The 19,138-nt window shown below is 39.4% G+C and overlaps 1 protein-coding gene across 2 annotated transcripts in view; it reads left to right on the plus strand.

The window, feature by feature from the left end:
* The window catches only part of LOC306961240 (zeta-sarcoglycan-like), a 285,411-nt gene that overhangs the window by 243,372 nt on the left and 22,901 nt on the right, over nt 1-19,138 (plus strand). For both annotated transcript variants that reach the window (XM_079553906.1, XM_079553907.1), the window contains exons 5-6: nt 353-475; nt 2,458-2,530. In XM_079553906.1, coding sequence (XP_079410032.1) covers nt 353-475; nt 2,458-2,530 — 196 coding nt within the window. The remainder of the gene's footprint in view (nt 1-352; nt 476-2,457; nt 2,531-19,138) is intronic.

Genomic DNA, 19,138 nt, shown 5'->3' on the forward strand with positions numbered 1-19,138 from the left:
GGAGAAATTTTTCTATGGGGACAACAGTACAAACGTTCACCTTAACCTAGACCTTGACCAAACCTGGACAAAAAATGACGATGATGGAAGGTGCAACAGAGAGAAAAGAGAAGGGATTGGCAACATTAGTGAATGGAGGATCCTGCCATCCAACTCTGCCACAATCTTTTCTGCTTTTCAGGGTGTTTTTAGAGTGAGGGCAGCTTCCTTTGAATGCAGATTGCACGTCGTCGCTTTGTGAGAGTCAAAATAATTTCCTGGGAATGAGAGAATGAAAAGTGTTCTTGAGCGAAATACGCACTGAGGTGTATCCTGCCTCACATTCTAATATGTCTGGTTTTGTCTTGTTCAGGTGCGGAGATGGTGGAGGCGCAGTGTCAAAGGTTTGAGGTGAGGAGCGCTGATGGGGAGAGAGTATTGTTCTCCGCTGATGAGGAGGAGATCAGCATCGGCACTGAGAAGCTAAGAGTCACAGGTAAACATGCACAAGGACAGGTTACACTCAGGGGCTGCGGGGAGCTGACTAAAGAATGATTTGACTTTTATAGAGTTACTCAGCCCTTTTCTATGTCTTCAGTGATAGAAAGCTGAAGTTGAATCTAAGCCGCAGCGGTCTAATTCTTTCAGTAATTGCTTATTTTACACTGTACTCAAAGTGGGAAAAAGATAACAGTCTACAACAAGGAAAAAAGCCAGGCTCAGGAGGGGCTTTCTGTCGGTATTTCTTAAGTCTGTCCTTTATGGTGAAAACATGTGAGAATCCGTCAGCTGTACTTGGTAATACTAACTGTTGTACGTTTGGCATCTCATCGAAGAGGCTTTGTCAGCAGAAAGCTCAGGAGCAGTGATCAGGGGGCGGTAAACATTTATAATGAAACAAGCTTTTGAACAAGTTTGAGATGTTTTTAGAAAAAGCTGAGTGGAACATAAGTTAAACCATTCCTACTGTAGGTTTAAATCCAGCCTACTACATAAAGATCATTAGTGCGGCTGACGAAGCTTCGAAGATGAGAGGCAAAGCATTGAACACTTAAAGGTGCATTATGCAACTTTAAATGTGGAATAAAAGGTTGCATAAAGCACCTTTAATATTACCAAGTACAGACAACTGATTAAGAACCTTTGTCTAAAACCCATGTACACCTGAGCGCTTACAAAAAGTAAAAGGGAAATATCAAGTAAGTACATCCTTTACTTTGATATAACGTATTTTCCTCACTTTTTAAATAAAATGATGTTTAAAATGTTTACATATCTTATCACATCTCTCATTGGTTTTACAGTTTCAAACTGTAACATATATTCAGCTTTAGTGAAGCACAGGCCCGAGCAGAAAGCGTCCCTGTATGCTGCAGTGCTGAGTTTGCAGCCTGTACTGCACAGTCTCAGCTGGAGCCTGGACCAGAGCTTTTCCTAAACATCTGCTCTGGGCCATGGCTCCAGTCAGAGAGCTGCACAACAACAGGGGCTAAATGCTGCGATTAGCTTCTACTGGTGCAGGCCATCAGCACTTCTGCTGTATACTGTCATTTTGAAGAAGAAAACTGCAGAGAAAATCACCACAACATTAATTTTGAATGATTTAAAACCTTTAGACATAAAAACACACTGCCAATTTAATCTATTAAATACAAACTGCCAATTCACTTGTCCTTACCATGTATCAATAGAAACTCATATTGTCTAACTGTTCGCATTATAATTATGACTCTTGTTGTGCTCTCCTCAGCTCAGTAAGAAGCTGTCGCCTTGTTATTTTAGCTCTGCCTTTCTTTTTGCTGCTGCATTATTTTCATCACATGTGCCTGTCGTGTATGTGCTGGTGCACTGCTGCTGTTGTGCCGCATTTTCTCTAAATTCATGAAAACAGAACATGCCAATGAAACGTTTACCCCATAAAGCTGGACATTCAACTAAACATTGCCTACTTTGAGTGCAAATTATGGATAAGAATGAACTTTATGTTATAAGACAACAATTTAAGGAAAAAATAGAATAAAATAAGCTCAAATAAGTGTGCTTTCTAACCCGACCCACCTGCAGTGCATTAGAGTATTAAAATGATAATTCAAAGGACATTTAGAAAAGATAAAAATTAGCAGTTAACATTATAAATATTTTAAGTGTAGGACAGCACTAGCAAAAAAGTGTATTTGCATGTGGTTTCATAATGTTTGAAAGTTGAAACTTAAAACCAGTACGACTTCTTTATACTGTATGTGGTTTCATTTCATTCTCTGTGATTTGGACCATTTTATCCTCACTTTTCAAAGTTTCCTAATGTTTCACTAATGTCTTTGTAGAGTGAGTAAATTATTGCAAGAGTAAAAGAGTTTTTTATTGAAAATAACTGGTGTGATGCGTGGCTGATCCAAAGCTCTGTGTCATGCATGTTAAGTGACTGCTGCCTTTTATACTAACACTGTTTTATTCTCCTCGTTTCATCTCTCTCTCCAGGGAATGAAGGCGTTGTGTTTAGTCATTCTGTAGAAACATCGCATGTACGAGCGGAGCCCTTCCAAGATCTAAAGTAAGTCATTTTGATTCCTCTCAGTACTTTGTTTATAATGTGTTTTTTTGTGTGTTTGGCCATGTGCTCTGTGCTGTCTGCCGCCACCAGGCTGTCTGGCGCACTGGTTTACTTTACAAGCTGTTTTCACTATTGGAGTGTTGTTGGAATATTTATATATTTCACATTCTCATGAATAATAGTCTTGGAAACAGAACCGCAGCGAATATTTTGGCTTTAAAGTGGTAGTAAGTAAAAAGTTGAAGTGGCATGTGATGCATCAGGTCTTGTACAGAGTAATTGCAGGTTGTTAAAAGCAGTGAGCTTGTGATTGGCGGCAGACAAGCTTTGACATGGAGAACCGGAGGGTTCAGGCTGCAGGGCACTGGGTCAGCACTCGACAAGAGCAGCCCTCCTCTGGTGCCTGCTCCCAGGAACAAGACGCCGATTAAAAAGGAGATTTTCAGTGACATTTGAACTAGAGGTGGAAAAACCCATTCATCTTCTTGTTTTTGGCAAGTAAAGTTCGGAACAGTTACTTAAACTTAAAGGTGATGCACCAAACTCCGCAGAAAAAGTAAAAAAAGAAAGAAAAATCTCAAAGGCCATATCCATTATTTGTTTTAAAGAAGGAGCACACTTTATAAACTTTATAAACTTGTTTCCCAACTTTCAGGGAACAATGCTCTGTTGTGTGTGAAGATAGCAGCCTCGCCACAACCAACACCATCCTTGCGCCATGCAGAAGATCGGGCCCTAAATCTTAGTTTTCAGAACATGTTGCCTTTAGATTCACCCCACTGCAAATTTATGAGATCTATGCAAAAATAAATCTGCTTAAACTAAAACTCAAAATACTTTCCCTTTAATGTATCCCCCCCCCAAAAAAAAAGTCAAAAGTGTTGATTTATAAAATTGAAAAAACACCTAAAATGTGTACTTAAATCACTGTAAGCTGTTGTGCCCAGACCAATGAAAGCTTTTATTGATACATATGCTCCTTTGTGGTTGGATGATCATTGGTTTTATTGTCTATGCAAAGATACAGACTAGTTCTTGGAAACAAACAAATTAGAACAATCAGACCACACTGATGCAAAGTTTTTATTTTGCATTTAAAATAGTTAATCCTCCTACCTCATTATTGTGCTGCTCGGCGATTTTCATTTCATTTTGACATTTTATTTGTTGTAAATATCACGGGAAATGAACTTTTAATTATGCCCGAAGTCAATATGAACTAATCAATGTGTAATGAAAGGATTTAGTCTCACCTAATGCCACTCCAGCTCCACTCACTTTTCCTGTTGCCTCTGCTTTTATAATTATTATTATTGACACACAGGACAATTCATTGTGTTTATTTTCTCGCTCTCGAGTATTTTTGCTAATTAAATATGTTTCTTGCTTTCTTGAGTCGACATATTTTATAGCATTGTGTCAATGAATCCACGAGAATTTGACAAAATTGGATTCCAGGACAGTGTTTAAGGGGTGGCCAGGTAGAGCACAGGCCTTCCCTGGTGCCGGTACTGGGGCGGATGTATTGGGGATCAGTAACAACTTTAATCCAAATTTACTTGTAATGCAACTAAACATTGAAACAAGAATACATCATTATTGTTATAAAAGAAAAGAATGATAATGCATTAATGTCAGTGAATACTCTTAAAGGAATAGGCCACTGTTTTTACATACTGAGATATGTTCTTACCTAACCTTAGCCGAGTTAATATATCCCCGTCTGGTCTTTGTCCGTGCGCTCTGTCACGCAAACGGAGCACATACGCAGCCTCTCCTACATGTCATATAGCTCCAAAAAAGCTCACGATAGAAGCTACCAAGCTCTTCCCCGTGTTCCCTATTTAAATAAAGTTACGTGAAGTGTTTTCATGCGAAGTATATTTACACAGAAATGTAACATGTCGATTTTATAAGCAGATAAAAAGGGGTACTATATTGTGAGGCGTAATGATAAGAGGAGCACAACGTCCGCGCAGTAACTCCTAAAGACTTCCCCCGCTCACGGACAAAGACCAGACGGGTATATATTAACTTGTCTAAGGTTAGGTAAGAACATATCTCAGTATGTAAAAACGGTGGCCTATTCCTTTAAAGCACTGAACCGACATAACGTTCTCACTCACACAATTCTTTCACTATTTAACACCACATTTTGACAAAATTGACGTGAGCTTAAGGGCTTTGCTATGCATTTTTTTCTACTCTTCTAAATACAGTTTTGATATTTTCTTTGCTCATATTCAACCGTTTTCAGCTTGGCTTTTGTCTGGCAGTCTCTTTCTGTCTGCCACTTATCCTCTGCTCCTCTCGTCCTAATGCTCTCTTCTGCAGCTGATATGAGAAGCAGAGTGTTATGCAGTGAAGGTAAATGGGACATGTAATGACAGGGCTGAAGTCCATTAAAGCTAATGATCTATCTTACACTTCAACACTGAGCGGAATGTAAGAAAGAGGGGAACAGGCTGCATACAATTCAATAAAATTTTACCTGGTGTAACACCTTGGTAACATGGCTGGAGCCTCTTGAAGTCGACTCAACCCTGGTGATTACAGCCCATTCATCATATGACACATGTGACTTAGTCAATATTTAGAGTTTTGTTTAATAATGATTTTGTATAGTGCTTTTCTGGACACTCAAAGATGCTTACATTACATTATTTCTTCACTGATTCACTCCATACTCAATAGTGGTAAGCGTAGACTCATGGAAATGAGGCCGCCAGTCTGCGCCATCAGACAAAATCTTGACAAAACAAAACACAAAAACAAGGAATCATTGCAATACAATGTCTACATAGTATCAGAGCAAAATAACTCAAGCAAATGCTGATGTACATACTCGAAAAGGAGTGGGATTAAGTGTAAAAGCCAAGTTCAGCCAAGTTCAGTAAATAAAATAGTTGTGCTTGGTGTTAATTTATTTCACAGTTCGTCGCCTGTGTTTATCATGGGTTTATTGCTACTTTAAATGGTATTTCAGTTATCCAAATTATTAGAGAAGGGTTTGGTTAGGTTTATAAAGTATGCAACTGTCACTGTGTCACTGTAAAAAAAAGCCCACTCGGGTAATCGCATTGAGTAAACAAGGGCTTAACATATATGCTTTAGATGCATGCAGACTATAATTACTTAGATTCAAAGAGAATTGACGAAGAATGGGAATAAGAGGAATTGTCTTTGTATGAATCTTATCCTTTCCAATCCCTATTAATTAGTTAATGTTGTTAAAAACAATACAATACAATTGAATACAATGGCTCCTAAACTATTGCAACTTAAAATCTCTTCTCGTGTCTTGTCTTATGGGATTTATTTTGGCCCACCCCTAATACTTACAATCTTTTGCCACCATGATGAATTGTCCAAAAGTCTTCTATAAAAGTAAACCGACTATAAACATACAAGCATATGCTAGAGGCCTCCAAGTCGTCAAAAAATGGGTGCAATTTCCCTGAAGCGCTGTTACTCCTGTGACATAGAAACAAAATGCTCCATTAGAGCATGCATTTGCTCTGCTCGCATTTTGAAAACCTCAGATAACTATTATAAGCCACGCACTCAGTGTCTTCTGGCTTGTATTTTGTCTTTCCTCAAACTGCTTTGCTGCCTTCAAGTGCATGAGGAGCGACCGCGAGGCAGACACAAAGACACACCACCAGAAAAGTGCTGTGGCTGCATCTTTTAAAGTACTATGTGCTCTGACAGTGAGTGACTAAACAGCTGCAGAGAAAGAGGTTAGCATTGACAACGTGCTGGCAGCCAACAACAACAAGCAGAGACAGAATGGAAATAGTGGAGGAAGTTGGGCAAAGTTATCGTGGGGATGTTGCTCTAAGGAAGCACAATGTTTTTGTTACGCTGAGATTCTAAATGTATAACAGTAGTCGCAGGTACAGTTCACAGACAATAGCAGATAACACAACACAAGCGCGTTTCATTATGGGCGCAAAGTAGAGCTGAAGCAGTAACAACTAAAGGTGCAACGCATTACAACAGAGTGAAGAAGAGTAGTCTCAGTGCACAAAATACACAAAACAAAGAGCTGACTATAGTAGAAGCCTGCCTCTGTATGTGACAGGTCCAGTTACTCAACATTGAAATGTGCAAGATTCCAAACTTATTAGTTCAGGGATGAATGCTCTTTCTACCTATGAAACTTCTGAAAGCATTAATGATACTATTTTAGAGGAAGTGCTTAAGGACGATGATGTTATACCCCTTGGTTCAAACTGAGAGCAGATTGCCATGGAGATAACCCCATTTTCACTCTCCTTAAGGCCTGGATAATTTCACAAGTACATGGCCCTTATTCTATAATTAATTATAGCTACATGAGTACTTATTATGATATAATAAAATTACATAGACTGTAATAGAATGTTCACAACCTCGTACATCCATTTAGCTCTAATAGTGTGCAGGGAAAATGACTTGTGCCTCAGCGAAACTCCACAAGGAAAATGATTGGACAACACACACGTTTAAATCTTCTGTAATAGCATTAGTTTCCACCGCTGTAGCTGCAGATGTAATTATGCATCTGTATTATGGATCATACCCATTGGACCAAATGTACGGTTCTTTTAATAGAGCACACTGTTTTGTGGAGCGATTTTGGCTCCTCAGTATTCGTTTTATTAATCTGGAAGCTGCCCAGCCAAAATAAAAGTTGCAGCTTGCGGCCATTCAGAGAAATGCTTTTTGTCACAACTGATCATATTTTATTTACGGTCAGACATGGTTGAGTTGTAGGAATGGCATGTGACTTGATAGTAGTGGGGCAGTGTAAGGTAACTCTTACGTGCAGCCATTCACGTGGGTTAAAAATAGAGGAGTCGCCCACTCACCTTCCCCTGACGTCACACCTGGAAGCCACAGTAGCAGGATCACAGCTTTGGTCCAGTTATTGTGAAACTGTTTTGTCGTGTTGGAGCACAAAGTACAAAGAGACTGAGGGCTTTAGGCAAGACTTTTTTACACAACTATTATGTGATGTTTCGCAGTGCACTGGATCCAAAGGCAGCCTAAAGCTGCCATCCCTGGGTTTGTTGTTCTGCTTTGCCCGCTTCCCTTCCTGTTATCATCTGTAAAACTTAACATGCTGCATTTACTGTATGTTGGTGTCTGATGTGCCATGAGGTTCGGGAGACTCAACTCTGTATCTACAAACCGGTACAACAACACGCAGCTAACCTTTAACCCTAACCTTATACCAAAGACTGTGCAAATGAGCAATTTCAACTTAATCTGTAGATAAAGAAATTGTCAATTAATTATGTTGCTTTGTAATGTGGATTAAAAACAATATAGCATTAAAGCTGGACTTTGTTTCATACTTTCCCAGCATCATTGTTTTCTTGACTTAAGCGAGGCCTCGTATTTTCTGCAACCGAAATCCATCAACAATGAACAGACTAAAGCAGTGTTTGTTGCTGACAGCTGTGGACACTGGGTTACTTCAGGTCTGACTCCTCAATGGAGACAGTCAATTCCCCCTGTTCCCACACTGTCTCCCTCTGATCCCTCCCTCTGCTGCACTGCTCCTCTCGCCAAGTCTAGGGGTCATGAGAAGGCTCCCCAAAGAGCGGGCAGCCCGCCAGTAAAGAGGATTTGCGCTTGTGGTCCTTTCCCTTTGAATCAACACTTTACACTTTCTTTACCATGTGTCTTCCTATAGGTCTATCCCCAAAAAGTTAAAGAGAACTGCAGTAAAAGCTGAACCAAGAAGAAGGGCGTGGGAAAAGTATTTTATTCAAGAACCAAGGTCATTTGTGTAACACATATTGTGGAGTAAAATGAAAAGGCGGATACTATTTAAGATGGTACATGGCAGGCCGGTTGACAGAATTGTTGCTAGAGAAGACCTCAATTGGACAGAACTACTGTAGATCTATGCAGTAAAACCATGTAAGCTGTGTCTGAATGAAAAACAAAACAACAAAAAACATAAATGCATTCTTTAAGCATAAATGAAATGATCTCATAAAAACAATTTCTAAGTAACTCATGCCCCAAGAGGCCATAAGCGCCACTGCAGGTGGTGTAGCATGTTACTTTTTTTTACTTATTAATTGTCCGTGAGAGTAAATACTACGCTGACAGAAAAGACAAAGGGAGAGAGGGATATTGTACATCCAATTGATCCAATTACACAATGGAGATTATTTTTTTCACTCAAACTTGGTTGTAAATACTGTTTAAGTGGCGCTATCCTGCAGTTAGCGTTGCCCATTAGCTTGTTAGCTTCTTCTTCCTGATTCCATTAGTGTGTATTTGGGCCTCCAACCCGGAAACAGGCAACGCTGCAATTGTGGTTTTCTGGTCAGAGACACCAGGGGGAGATGAATGACCCCCCCAATCCTCCCATTACACTTGTTTTACCCCCAGAGGGACTACGAAAAGGATTTATTAAGGTAGACAAGTTACTTAGCACTTAGTTTTAAACAAATGAAGTAAAATTCATTGGGTCCATTGGGTCAGCCTTCTGTCTTAGTTATTGTTAAGGACTCTTGTAGACCTTATTTAAACATGTTTTACAGTATTTACAGTTATTATTTAGATAGTATTGCCATTAAAAGTTGAGAACCACCACACAGAAAATAGAGTTTTGTTTTTCAGTTTATTTCTTGCAATCACTAATATTTAGAAAAAAAACGTCTTCTCTTTTGAAGATGAGTGACAAAGCCTTTATAAACTATGAAGTGTGTTTGTTTTCTCAACACCATGAAGCCTGGTGATAATTCCCCTCTATCTGCAAAGAGGTTTATTTATACAGCCCTAAACATTGACATTTGCTTTGTGGGAATAAATGAATCTAAAATATTTTGTGAAAGCTCTCAAAATGACAGCAGCACTAATAATACTTAATGGTGGTGGAACCTCGGGCTGCGTCCAATTCCATCCAATTATGCACTGTAAAATTTTACGAGTCCTTGAAGTAAAGACGGCCTGAATTATTCACCCGGTGGTTTCCATTTTCTCCTTCCCTTTAACTGCACATCCATCAGAAATTAATGCTCTCTCTGGTCAGAAGTGGGGTCAGGAATCATTTTAATTATCATGTATTCTTAACACATTTGTACTGCGTTTGTGGATACTGACAAATTGCACAGAAAAGGTGTCCTCATTATGTTCACGTAGATGACCTGGAGCCATGGGCCTTAGAGATTATCTGGTCGGGGTTTTTTTCCCCCCTTTTTTGTTTTAATTGAGGTTATAATCTCTCAACACCTTGGGCAAAAAGAAAAAAAAAACTACAAAGTGATCTGAATCAGGGCCACTTCCCTCTAAAGTTTCAAAGGTACAATAGGGCAAAGTTGATTATCCTTTGGGCGACTGTGGCGACGCCCCGGTGCGGGATGGTATATGAACGTTACCTCATTAGCTCAAGAACAGCCATGCAGCCTGCCCCCAGCTGTTTTTTGATTAAAAAAAGTCGGGGTTTGTGTCAAAGTAATTGGAAATAATTAAAATTTAGAATCCGCTGTGGCGTCTTCGGAGTGCGCCTTTGGGAAAACTCAACGATATCAAAGTTTAAACTTGACTCCATAGCCAGATTGAGCGCAGGTTTGGCCTTTAAGAAATCATTCGGCACAAGTTTATTTAAGCAACACAGAAAAGGATAATTAGATTAGTTCGAGCAGCAAGCTGAAACTTTTTCTTTCTCTGTTTTGTCCTTTGTGAATTCAGAATGATTGTTTTTTTGTTTAGAACTAAACCAGTGATTACAAAGAAAGCCTTTTTTTCACCCTTTTATTTACAGCTGCTAAAAAGCTGAAAAGAAAAAAGATTCAACAGTTTAACCAACAAGTTTATCTTTTCAAAAAGTCACTATCGATTTCTCCAACAAATGGCATTTAACTTTGAGTTAAAAGAAGGGTTTACCGAAAGGCTGAAATTTTTAGTTAGTTTGAGGACAACCAGCTCTGACCTCTCGTGCTCGATGTCCTATTGATCAAACACAGAGAAATCACTGAGAACAAAGAGAGCAAGCTCGACCAAGCCAGAGGAAAAAAAACTTCCCATCGTTCTTATGGGAACAATCCATACTGGATCACAACACTGTTTTACCGAGGAGGGCACCCGAACTTTCACAGATCAGCATAAACTGAGTCTTTCCAGCAAGGACACGCAGTTACCACAACAGGCACCAAACTAATCGTGCCACGGAAAACCGGCGTCATTAACAAATCATCACTTTTATTGTTTTACTTTTCTTTTTTCTTCATCCATCATATTTATTTCAGTCATATGACCCTACTAAAGTATAAATAAGGTTTGAAAAGTACTGGCACAGACGGTAAAGCAGGTGCGTCATAAGCAACTTAACAAAATGAAAACCAGTCAACAAAAAAAACACCAAAAATGTCCTTGGAACTAAGAGGCTTTTAAGACGTCTGCCCGGACCAGAGAAGCATCCAGGGAACTTCTAAATATTTGGTCTGCCAAACACTGACTGTAACGATAGCAATTCTTTCATAACCGTTGTGTTTGTAAAAAGGACAAAATAATTATTGCAGAAAGAACAAAAGAGTGTTTTACAGATGTTGACTGTGTTTACTGTTGTTTGTCTTTGTTGGTTGTGCCGGCTGACCATATTTGTCATCAGATATGAGAAGAGCATCTTCAGGGAAAGTATCCAATATTCTCACCATATTGCCATGCATCTGTTTCTTGTTCAGCTCTGAACACTCAGCTGTTTGCCACTTCTGTATGTCTGTGTGTGTCTACGTGGGTGTGACAGTTGTGTGTTGTCATTTGTTTGAAAACGCTACTGCTGATTAATAATGTGCGATTACAATTACAAGAAACATCACCGCAAATCGATCATTTCAATTATTGTATACATAGACACATATCGTACTATGAGCAGGCGAGAGGGGAAATAGCCAATGTATCCAATTTGAATAAATATTTTTGCCCTCTTCTTTTTAGATGTTCTGATACAAGCATTTCTAACACACTCAAATAAAGTCCATCGAGGATGCTTCACCAACATGACTTACCCCTGTTGTGAACAGAAGGGCAGTGAATGCTGCATGTGGCAAGACCATGTGAGTGATGTACAGTGGCAACCTCGAAGAAAAAAAATCCCATGACACACAATCTGTGCAACCCTGAGAGACTGCTGTCCTATCTGATAAACATGAAACTACTGGGCTGAGCAAAAAAAAGATACATAAACAAGTAAATAAAATCACAATACTTTTAGTAAACTGTGTGCGAGGGCTTACCGTGCACAGATGTAAATATGTATCTTTCATATTTTCTGCTTCGGGATTGTGATATCTTTGGAGAATGACAAAGCAGGAGCGCAGCCAGGATCCAGGCAGGAGGTATGGCACATGAGGGAAACTGTGAGAACAACTGATAGTGGCTCAGTGGGAGTCCAGCCAATGAACCAGGCACAAACAGACGCTTTTATCATTATCTCTGCCATATAGAAACATAAAAAACAGAGCTATTTGCACTAAACAGCGATAGCTTCTATATATACTATATATGTATGTATATATATATGTGTGTATATATTGTTGTTTTTTGTTGTTGTTTTTTCCTTTCATCAAGATAGAAATATTATGAATCTGAAAAAAGAACATCCACAATCCACATATATACTGAATTATAAAAAAAAATCTTCCTCGCCCACCGCGGGCGGTCTCTCTTTTTTTCTCCAAGCTCGGGTCCTTTACCAGAGCTTTGAGACACAAGATCGGGCCCTGTATCTTTAAACTGGGATTCTGACGTCTTCCGCTGTTTGCTGCATTGATTTTTTTAACAGAGTGATGTATTCTTCAATTGTTGCCTATAATGACTATGCTGTTGAGTCCAAATTAAGTGTGGAATCATGATAATGGCTTATCTAGTCCAGTCAATTAAATGTATTCTATTCTACTTTTGCTTGTGTATGTGCAAAATGAATAGCGCGTACTAAAGTGGAGCGAAAGGCAGGGACAGTTGAGATTTGTGTTTTTCGTAAACGCTAAAAGGCCTGAGCAGATGTTTTGCCCATGGGGCCCAATGACTGTGTGAAACAAGGGCAATTTTGCACAAAATCTGAGGTTGAAAAAGCACAAATTATGAAAACAAAAATACAAAACTGAGGCACTCAAAGAAGATGAATGAATGAATGCTTTATTGTAGCATGGCCCTTTGATTAAACATTTCCTACGCATTTTGGGCCTTGTAGGCATTCGTCAGGGAAAGCTTTCCAGTTTTGCATTTAGCTGATCCCTGCACCGAAGAGCACCAAGTAGCACTCCTGCACGTTTAATTAGCTTCAGTGCTAATTATGCATTTAGAAGGGCCCTGTCTTTTTCATCACGACTTCAAGGGGTCGTAGACTGTGTAAAAATTTGGCACGTTTGAGGAGCAAGTGTAAACGTTAGCTGTTAAAAGAATATCTAAAATGCTTGTATATGACTCATTTTAAAAATATCTTTCTCAGCTGTCTCCATAAATTAAACACAGCTAACCCCTCAGTTACAGACGCCTACATAACCTGTAAATGTTCTTTCTTATCTGTTGCTGGTAATCCTGGTGCCTTATCATCCGCGCTGCTGTATTTGTTCTGCTCCTATCTTCTGCTTTCTCTATACGCCGCTGCTACTCATACTCAAATTCCCCACGGGAGTCATTAAAGTTTTATCCCATCTTTAGAAAAATACAAGATTGCACCATTTACAAGGCATATTGAACAGGCGCCTGGGCTGTACAATAGCTCCTGATGTAGATAATACAGCCGCAGCATCAGCCTCCAGCTCCTAAAGATGATGTCTTTGGAGTGACACGCTGAGTCTCCAGTCTGCCAACATGATTGATCACAGCACAAGCCGACGACGCCCGACAAGAATGCGCTTTAAAGTTAGGATCAAATAAATAACTGCGCATGCATCGCTCTTCATATAAGCACACACACGGAAATAGATCTGGGCTTTTACACACTCAGCATATGGCTCTTATCACATCATTAGAAACGCGATGTGGCATTAGGGGAGACGTGAACTGCGCACAAGCTAAATGTAGTCGTTAAAATGGATTTCGATGTGTGTGGTTTTTTTCCCCTTCTGAAAGATATGCAAAACTATGCTGTTGAATTTGATAAAGGAAGCAAAGCAAAGTGGCAATACCACTTAACCAAACTTTTGACTTTCTAATTATACAGACAAGGCGCGCTGATATCAAAGACCAACATTTTCAACCTAAACAGTCCCAGCCTTGGACTCGGCTCACAGCAAATCATTGGGTGTCAATCCTATTACAGTTGAAAGAGTTGCTGTAAAGGATAAAAGCGCTATAAAAAACATTTACCATTTGTGGAAAACATTTCGATATTTTTTTCAACACAAACAATTGTTTTGCTGTCCATGGCTGATCCTTTTTTGACATTATTTGAAGAAAGGTTTATACATCTGTACTACTATTTTCTTTGATGATAGCAAAAGCTGCCAAAAAATATACCTAATCTTCACAATAATATGTTTATATATTGCGCTGATTCAATGTTTGCCCATAGATGTATTGGAAATCATCATTTAAAGGGCCTTTTTCTCAAAACACATTTTCCTCTCATTGTGGCGACACTATCTCCACGTCAGTAGGACCTAAAGACTTCAAATTTCCCAATGTCAATAAAAAGCAGTACTCATTAGTCTTTATCAAGAACTTAAAGGAATAGGCCACCGTTTTTCCATACTGAGATATGTCGTGACCTGAGCTTAGACGAGTTGATGCGTAACTGTCTGGTCTTTGTGCGTGCGCTCAGTCACGCAAATGTTACTAGCATTTAGCCTCTCCCAGGAAAGGTATAGCTCCAAACTCGGGTGACGTTAGAAGCTACCAAGCTGTTCCACGTTTTCCCTATTTAAATACAGTTCTGTGAGCCAACGTGTCAATTTTCTAAGTGGATAAAAAGGGGTACTACATTGTGAGGCGTGATAACATCTGGAGTATTTTGACGATATTACTGTGCAAATGTCAAAGTACTCCAGGTGTTATTAAGCCTCACAATATAGTACCCTTTTTATCCGCTTAGAAAATTGACATTTTTAATTTTGTGTAACTATATTTGGATCATGTAAAGGCTCATGTAACCGTATTTAAGTAGGGGAAACGTGGAAGAGCCTGGTAGCTTGGTAGCGTCACCCCAGTTTGGAGCTATGGTTTTGCTGGGAGAGGCTAAATGCTAACAACATGTGCGTGACTGAGCGCACGCACAAAGACCAGACAGGTACGCATCAACTCGTCTAAGCTAAGGTAAGAACATTTCTCAGTATGTAAAATATAGTGGCCTATTCTATCACTAATCTTCCTATTTAAAGATTTGTTTTTTCGAGTTTCCATGTTGACACAATGTGACAATAAAAATGAAATAATTAATGGCTGTGGCCGGTAATGTTGGAAAGGGAGTGTGAAGCTAGTCTTTAATTAATGACTGCAGTAAGTGATCAGCCGAGCACCCAAATAATCAGACTTGGGGTTTTTTCTGGCTGCTTATTGAGCCATCAGTCTTTTCCTTTGACTACATTTCACTAGGGCGCCAAAGGGGAAAAACACGACTCTGAAAATGATACAGATTTAATTTTCTTTTCTTTTTTTTTGCCAAAAGAATCTGTAAATACTTCACTAGCCCTTAAGTACAGACACATTTCACCAGATCTATACTTGCCCTTATTTGGTGTGTCTCAACAACAACATGTGCAACTGTGAGACAGGAGGAGTTAATGGCAAGAAGTTTATCTGTGTTGGACCCGGTTGGTTGATTTTAGTAAAAGACATCCCACAGAGAGATGGAAGCAACTGGACGTGTTCTTCTTCTGCAGTGGACAACAAGTTTTCTAACAATCATAGCCACACTATAACTGCCAACCCCGCAGAAAAGGAGAAGCCCAAAAAATAAAAGAGAACATTTTTTTTTGCTTTGTTCTTTCTGAAAAACATGTCCAAACTTTTTGCGCATCGCTATTACTTGTATAGTCATTGCACACAACTCTAAAGAATTCACTCAGCTCGAAGTTTTCCTTGAATGACCTAAACGTGTTGTAAAATATCAACCTCTTCCACATCCACATTTTCCACAAAGATAGATCTCTAATGTACCTTGACTCTGTCCTGTCCTACCTCAGTAACTCAGAGGGATTTTTACAACTTTTTACAACAGCCCAAGGCATTTCTCCTGCAGGTTTTTGTGATCCACACACTAACGCTTGACGCTTGAAAAATGCCATCTTTCTGTATTCAGTATCTGTATTTTACATCAGGGATGTCAAAGCCAGGATGTCTATTTTCCTGGTCCCAAAGTTAATGCAAACTTGTTGACGTTAATTTTTTTATTTATTTATTAGTAGAAAAAAAAGGACCATTGAAGCAAATGATGATAAAAGGTTAAAGTTGGCGTCCTAAAATGGCAGTATGACGATAATGCAGTGTGGCCGTGTGGCTCTGAAGAAGAGAAAAGGGCAGCTTGAATGTCAGCTAAGACTTTTGGGAAACATCAATCACACTTAAAGTCAGTCATTTGAAAATGTTGACAACGGAAACATGTCACACTTGAGGAAAATACCTAAAAGATGGATCAAAGTTACAGTGTAATAATACATTTTATTTGTTTGGTGCCTTTCCAAGCACTCAAGGTCTCCTCTCATATACATATATGTAAGGGATAACGCCTCTGTGGCATCCAGTTAGCTCTGATAATGGACACCTCGTCGGGTATTATCCCTTAAAAAGAAGTTTAAAAAAAACAAAAAAAACAGGATTATATGTTGCTGAACAATTGCAGATGATGGTATTTTGTATCATGATCTCGAATTGTGTGAGGATGTTCAGACATCTCACAACTTTCTCTTTTGAACCTATACATGTTAACCATTGACACTGTGAGTACAACAGTTATACCTTCTAAACATTAGAGCCAACAGGACATGTATTTAACCTATCCTTCAATGCCGCTGGGGTAACCGTAAGAAACAATGGCCAGCCACATGGCGCCCAGGGATCAATGTCGAGACAGGCTAACGTTCAGAATCACCTGGCTGGAGGATTAACCTAATTTTGGCTTTAGGGCTGGCTTTTAATGAGACTTACAATTACAACACATTATCAAGACTCACTGAAAGTCATTTAAGTGTTCATTATGCTTTGAGTCTTACATTGTTTTGTAAAAATTTATTTTTAGGTGAAGCAACTCACAAACCACCACTTATCAGGAGGTTCAGGTCCTATAAGTTTGAGATCGTAGAAGCTGAATTCGTAGTAACCACCATAGTATAGTTTGGTCATGTTGGGTGATCTGTTCCCCATAATATATTCAAAATCGTCTGACACTTTAACATTTAGATTTGGTGTTCTTGGTAAGATTGGGCTTCAGTGATTCTACCCCCAACCCCTCTGTGGTGTACCGTCTGCAGACAGTATACCACATTGTCTGTACATTGTCTCTACTGCGCAGTACAGACAATGTGGCACTTTGTTGTGCAATTTGGCCAGTACACGGCAACCACTTGGTTTGCGCGTGCCCCAGCCGAGGTTTGAAATATTCCTCTTTGCTTACAAAAATTGGAGCAAATCAGCCCCTTTTGTTAATTCTTGAAGAGTCTTTCCAAGCTGCTATTACATTTATTTAAGTCTTGAAATAATCTGCCTTTGTCTGGTACTTCCCTTTGCCTATTTGTCCTCCTAATCTTTCTCTGTTTTTCCCTGAAAAAATGAATTAAGATAAACCCATTTTGCACTGATGTACTTCTATCCTCCTTATCTTGTCAGGTTGGACAAATATGGACGCTGTATAAAATGGCCTTGTCGCAACTGAAGGTCAAAACAGATCTATGAGTTTGGGGGGTGTTCTGGGGGAGGGAGGGAGAAGAAAGAGAGAATTAATGTAAGAATTTGAGGCTGACGGGAAGGGAGGCAGTTTTCTGTAATAATGAATAGGAGAGATAAGGCCCGCTGCAGACTCCACTATCAGCTGCATATAAACACCAGTGCCTGACCAGAAATGTTATGTGGCTCTCAATGAGGGGCTATGTAGGACTGCTATTAGTTACCAACAGGAAACTGTGTGTCCAGTATTACTCATGCTTTTCAGACATCAAGGTCAGTGTGAAAGTTTTCTTCAGACTATCATCATGACTATTTCATACTTGCCAATTAATATTTTACACTTCCTATCCTGTCTCCAAAGATCCGCACACAAAAACTGTATATACGCGATAGACTCTTAGAAGCTTTAGCACCTGGCCGTAATGCAGTGGTGCCAAAGTTATTGCTCTAATACATTTTTCTCATCATGCACATTGCAGCCCATGAATAATTTCAGCTCAAAACACAAACTTCGAAAAACATCTATTCACAGCAACAGTTTCACACCTACCTGTCGGTGTCCTCAGTGATTCACAGCTTCAACTGGGCTGTCGTCCTCCGAATACTGAGAGCGAATACTGTGCGAACACTGTGCATAAATCATAAATTAAAAACACCATTACTCTCGGGCGAGCAGTGAGCTACCCTGTATTATCACAAGCCTCGACACTGTCTTTGAAAACATAAATTACATCCAAGGTAAATCATGCTTAAACTTGTGTGAATCCTCAAACCTTATATTTTAGCTGTTTAGCTATTTTAATAAGTCTCAGATCCATCCTGTTCATGGCTCGAAATGCATTGAGGACTTTGGCTGAGAGCAGAACTGTAGGTCACACTGTTCTTGTTGTTGGTTGGAATGGGATCTGTTGATTATTAAATGTACACAAAGCCCGCCTTAAAGAAGAACTAAGTCACTTGTTTACCTTTTATAAATCCTTTTCATAGTCCCTCTGGGGGAAATTCAAGTGTTAAAGCAGTACTAAGTAACCCATGCCCCTAGAGGCCATAAGCACCACTGCAGGTGTCGTAGCATGTTGCGTTTTTTTGCTTATTTATTGTCCATGAGAGAAAATACTACACAGACAGAAAAGACAGAGGGAAAGAGGGATATTGCACTTTTTTTTTTCACTTAAACTTGGCTGTAAATACTGTTTAAGTGGCGCTAGCCCTTTCCCCGTTAGCCTGTTAGCTTCTTCTTCGTGATTCCATTAATGTGTATTGTGCCTCCGACCCGGGACAGGCAAAGCTGCAATTGTGGTTTTCTGATATGAAAGACCCCCAATCATCCCATTAAAGCATTTCTAAGCAAGTTGTCGTGTTTTCGTCTCTTATTTGTCGCTTTTTGTTGTGTTTTCGGTGGGCCTTTTTCACTGCTTTTTTTCGGTCTCTATTTTGTTGCTTTCTTGTTGTTTTGTTGTTTTGTTGTGTTTTTGTTGCTTTTTCATCGCTATTTTCCTTTGCTTTTTTGATGCGTTTTTGTCACTCTGTTGTCAATTTTTTGTGTGTGCTCAGTTACAGTTAAGAGATGAATCCATAGCAAAGTACAGCCATAATAATTACTGGAGAATGATTCACTTCCTAGAAATCTCTGTTATGTATTTTTCTACTCTCCACACACCACGGAGGCAATCAGAAGACGGCCTCTTACAACCCGACAAAAACACCTTCTGAGTCATCTCTCATGGAGATTCCGAAGTGTTTCTTTCTATTTTCCTGAAAACCTTCAAATATGGCTACGCT

The sequence above is a fragment of the Gobius niger genome (genome assembly GCF_951799975.1).
Source record: "Gobius niger genome assembly, chromosome: 3".
NCBI classification, from domain to species: domain Eukaryota; kingdom Metazoa; phylum Chordata; class Actinopteri; order Gobiiformes; family Gobiidae; genus Gobius; species Gobius niger.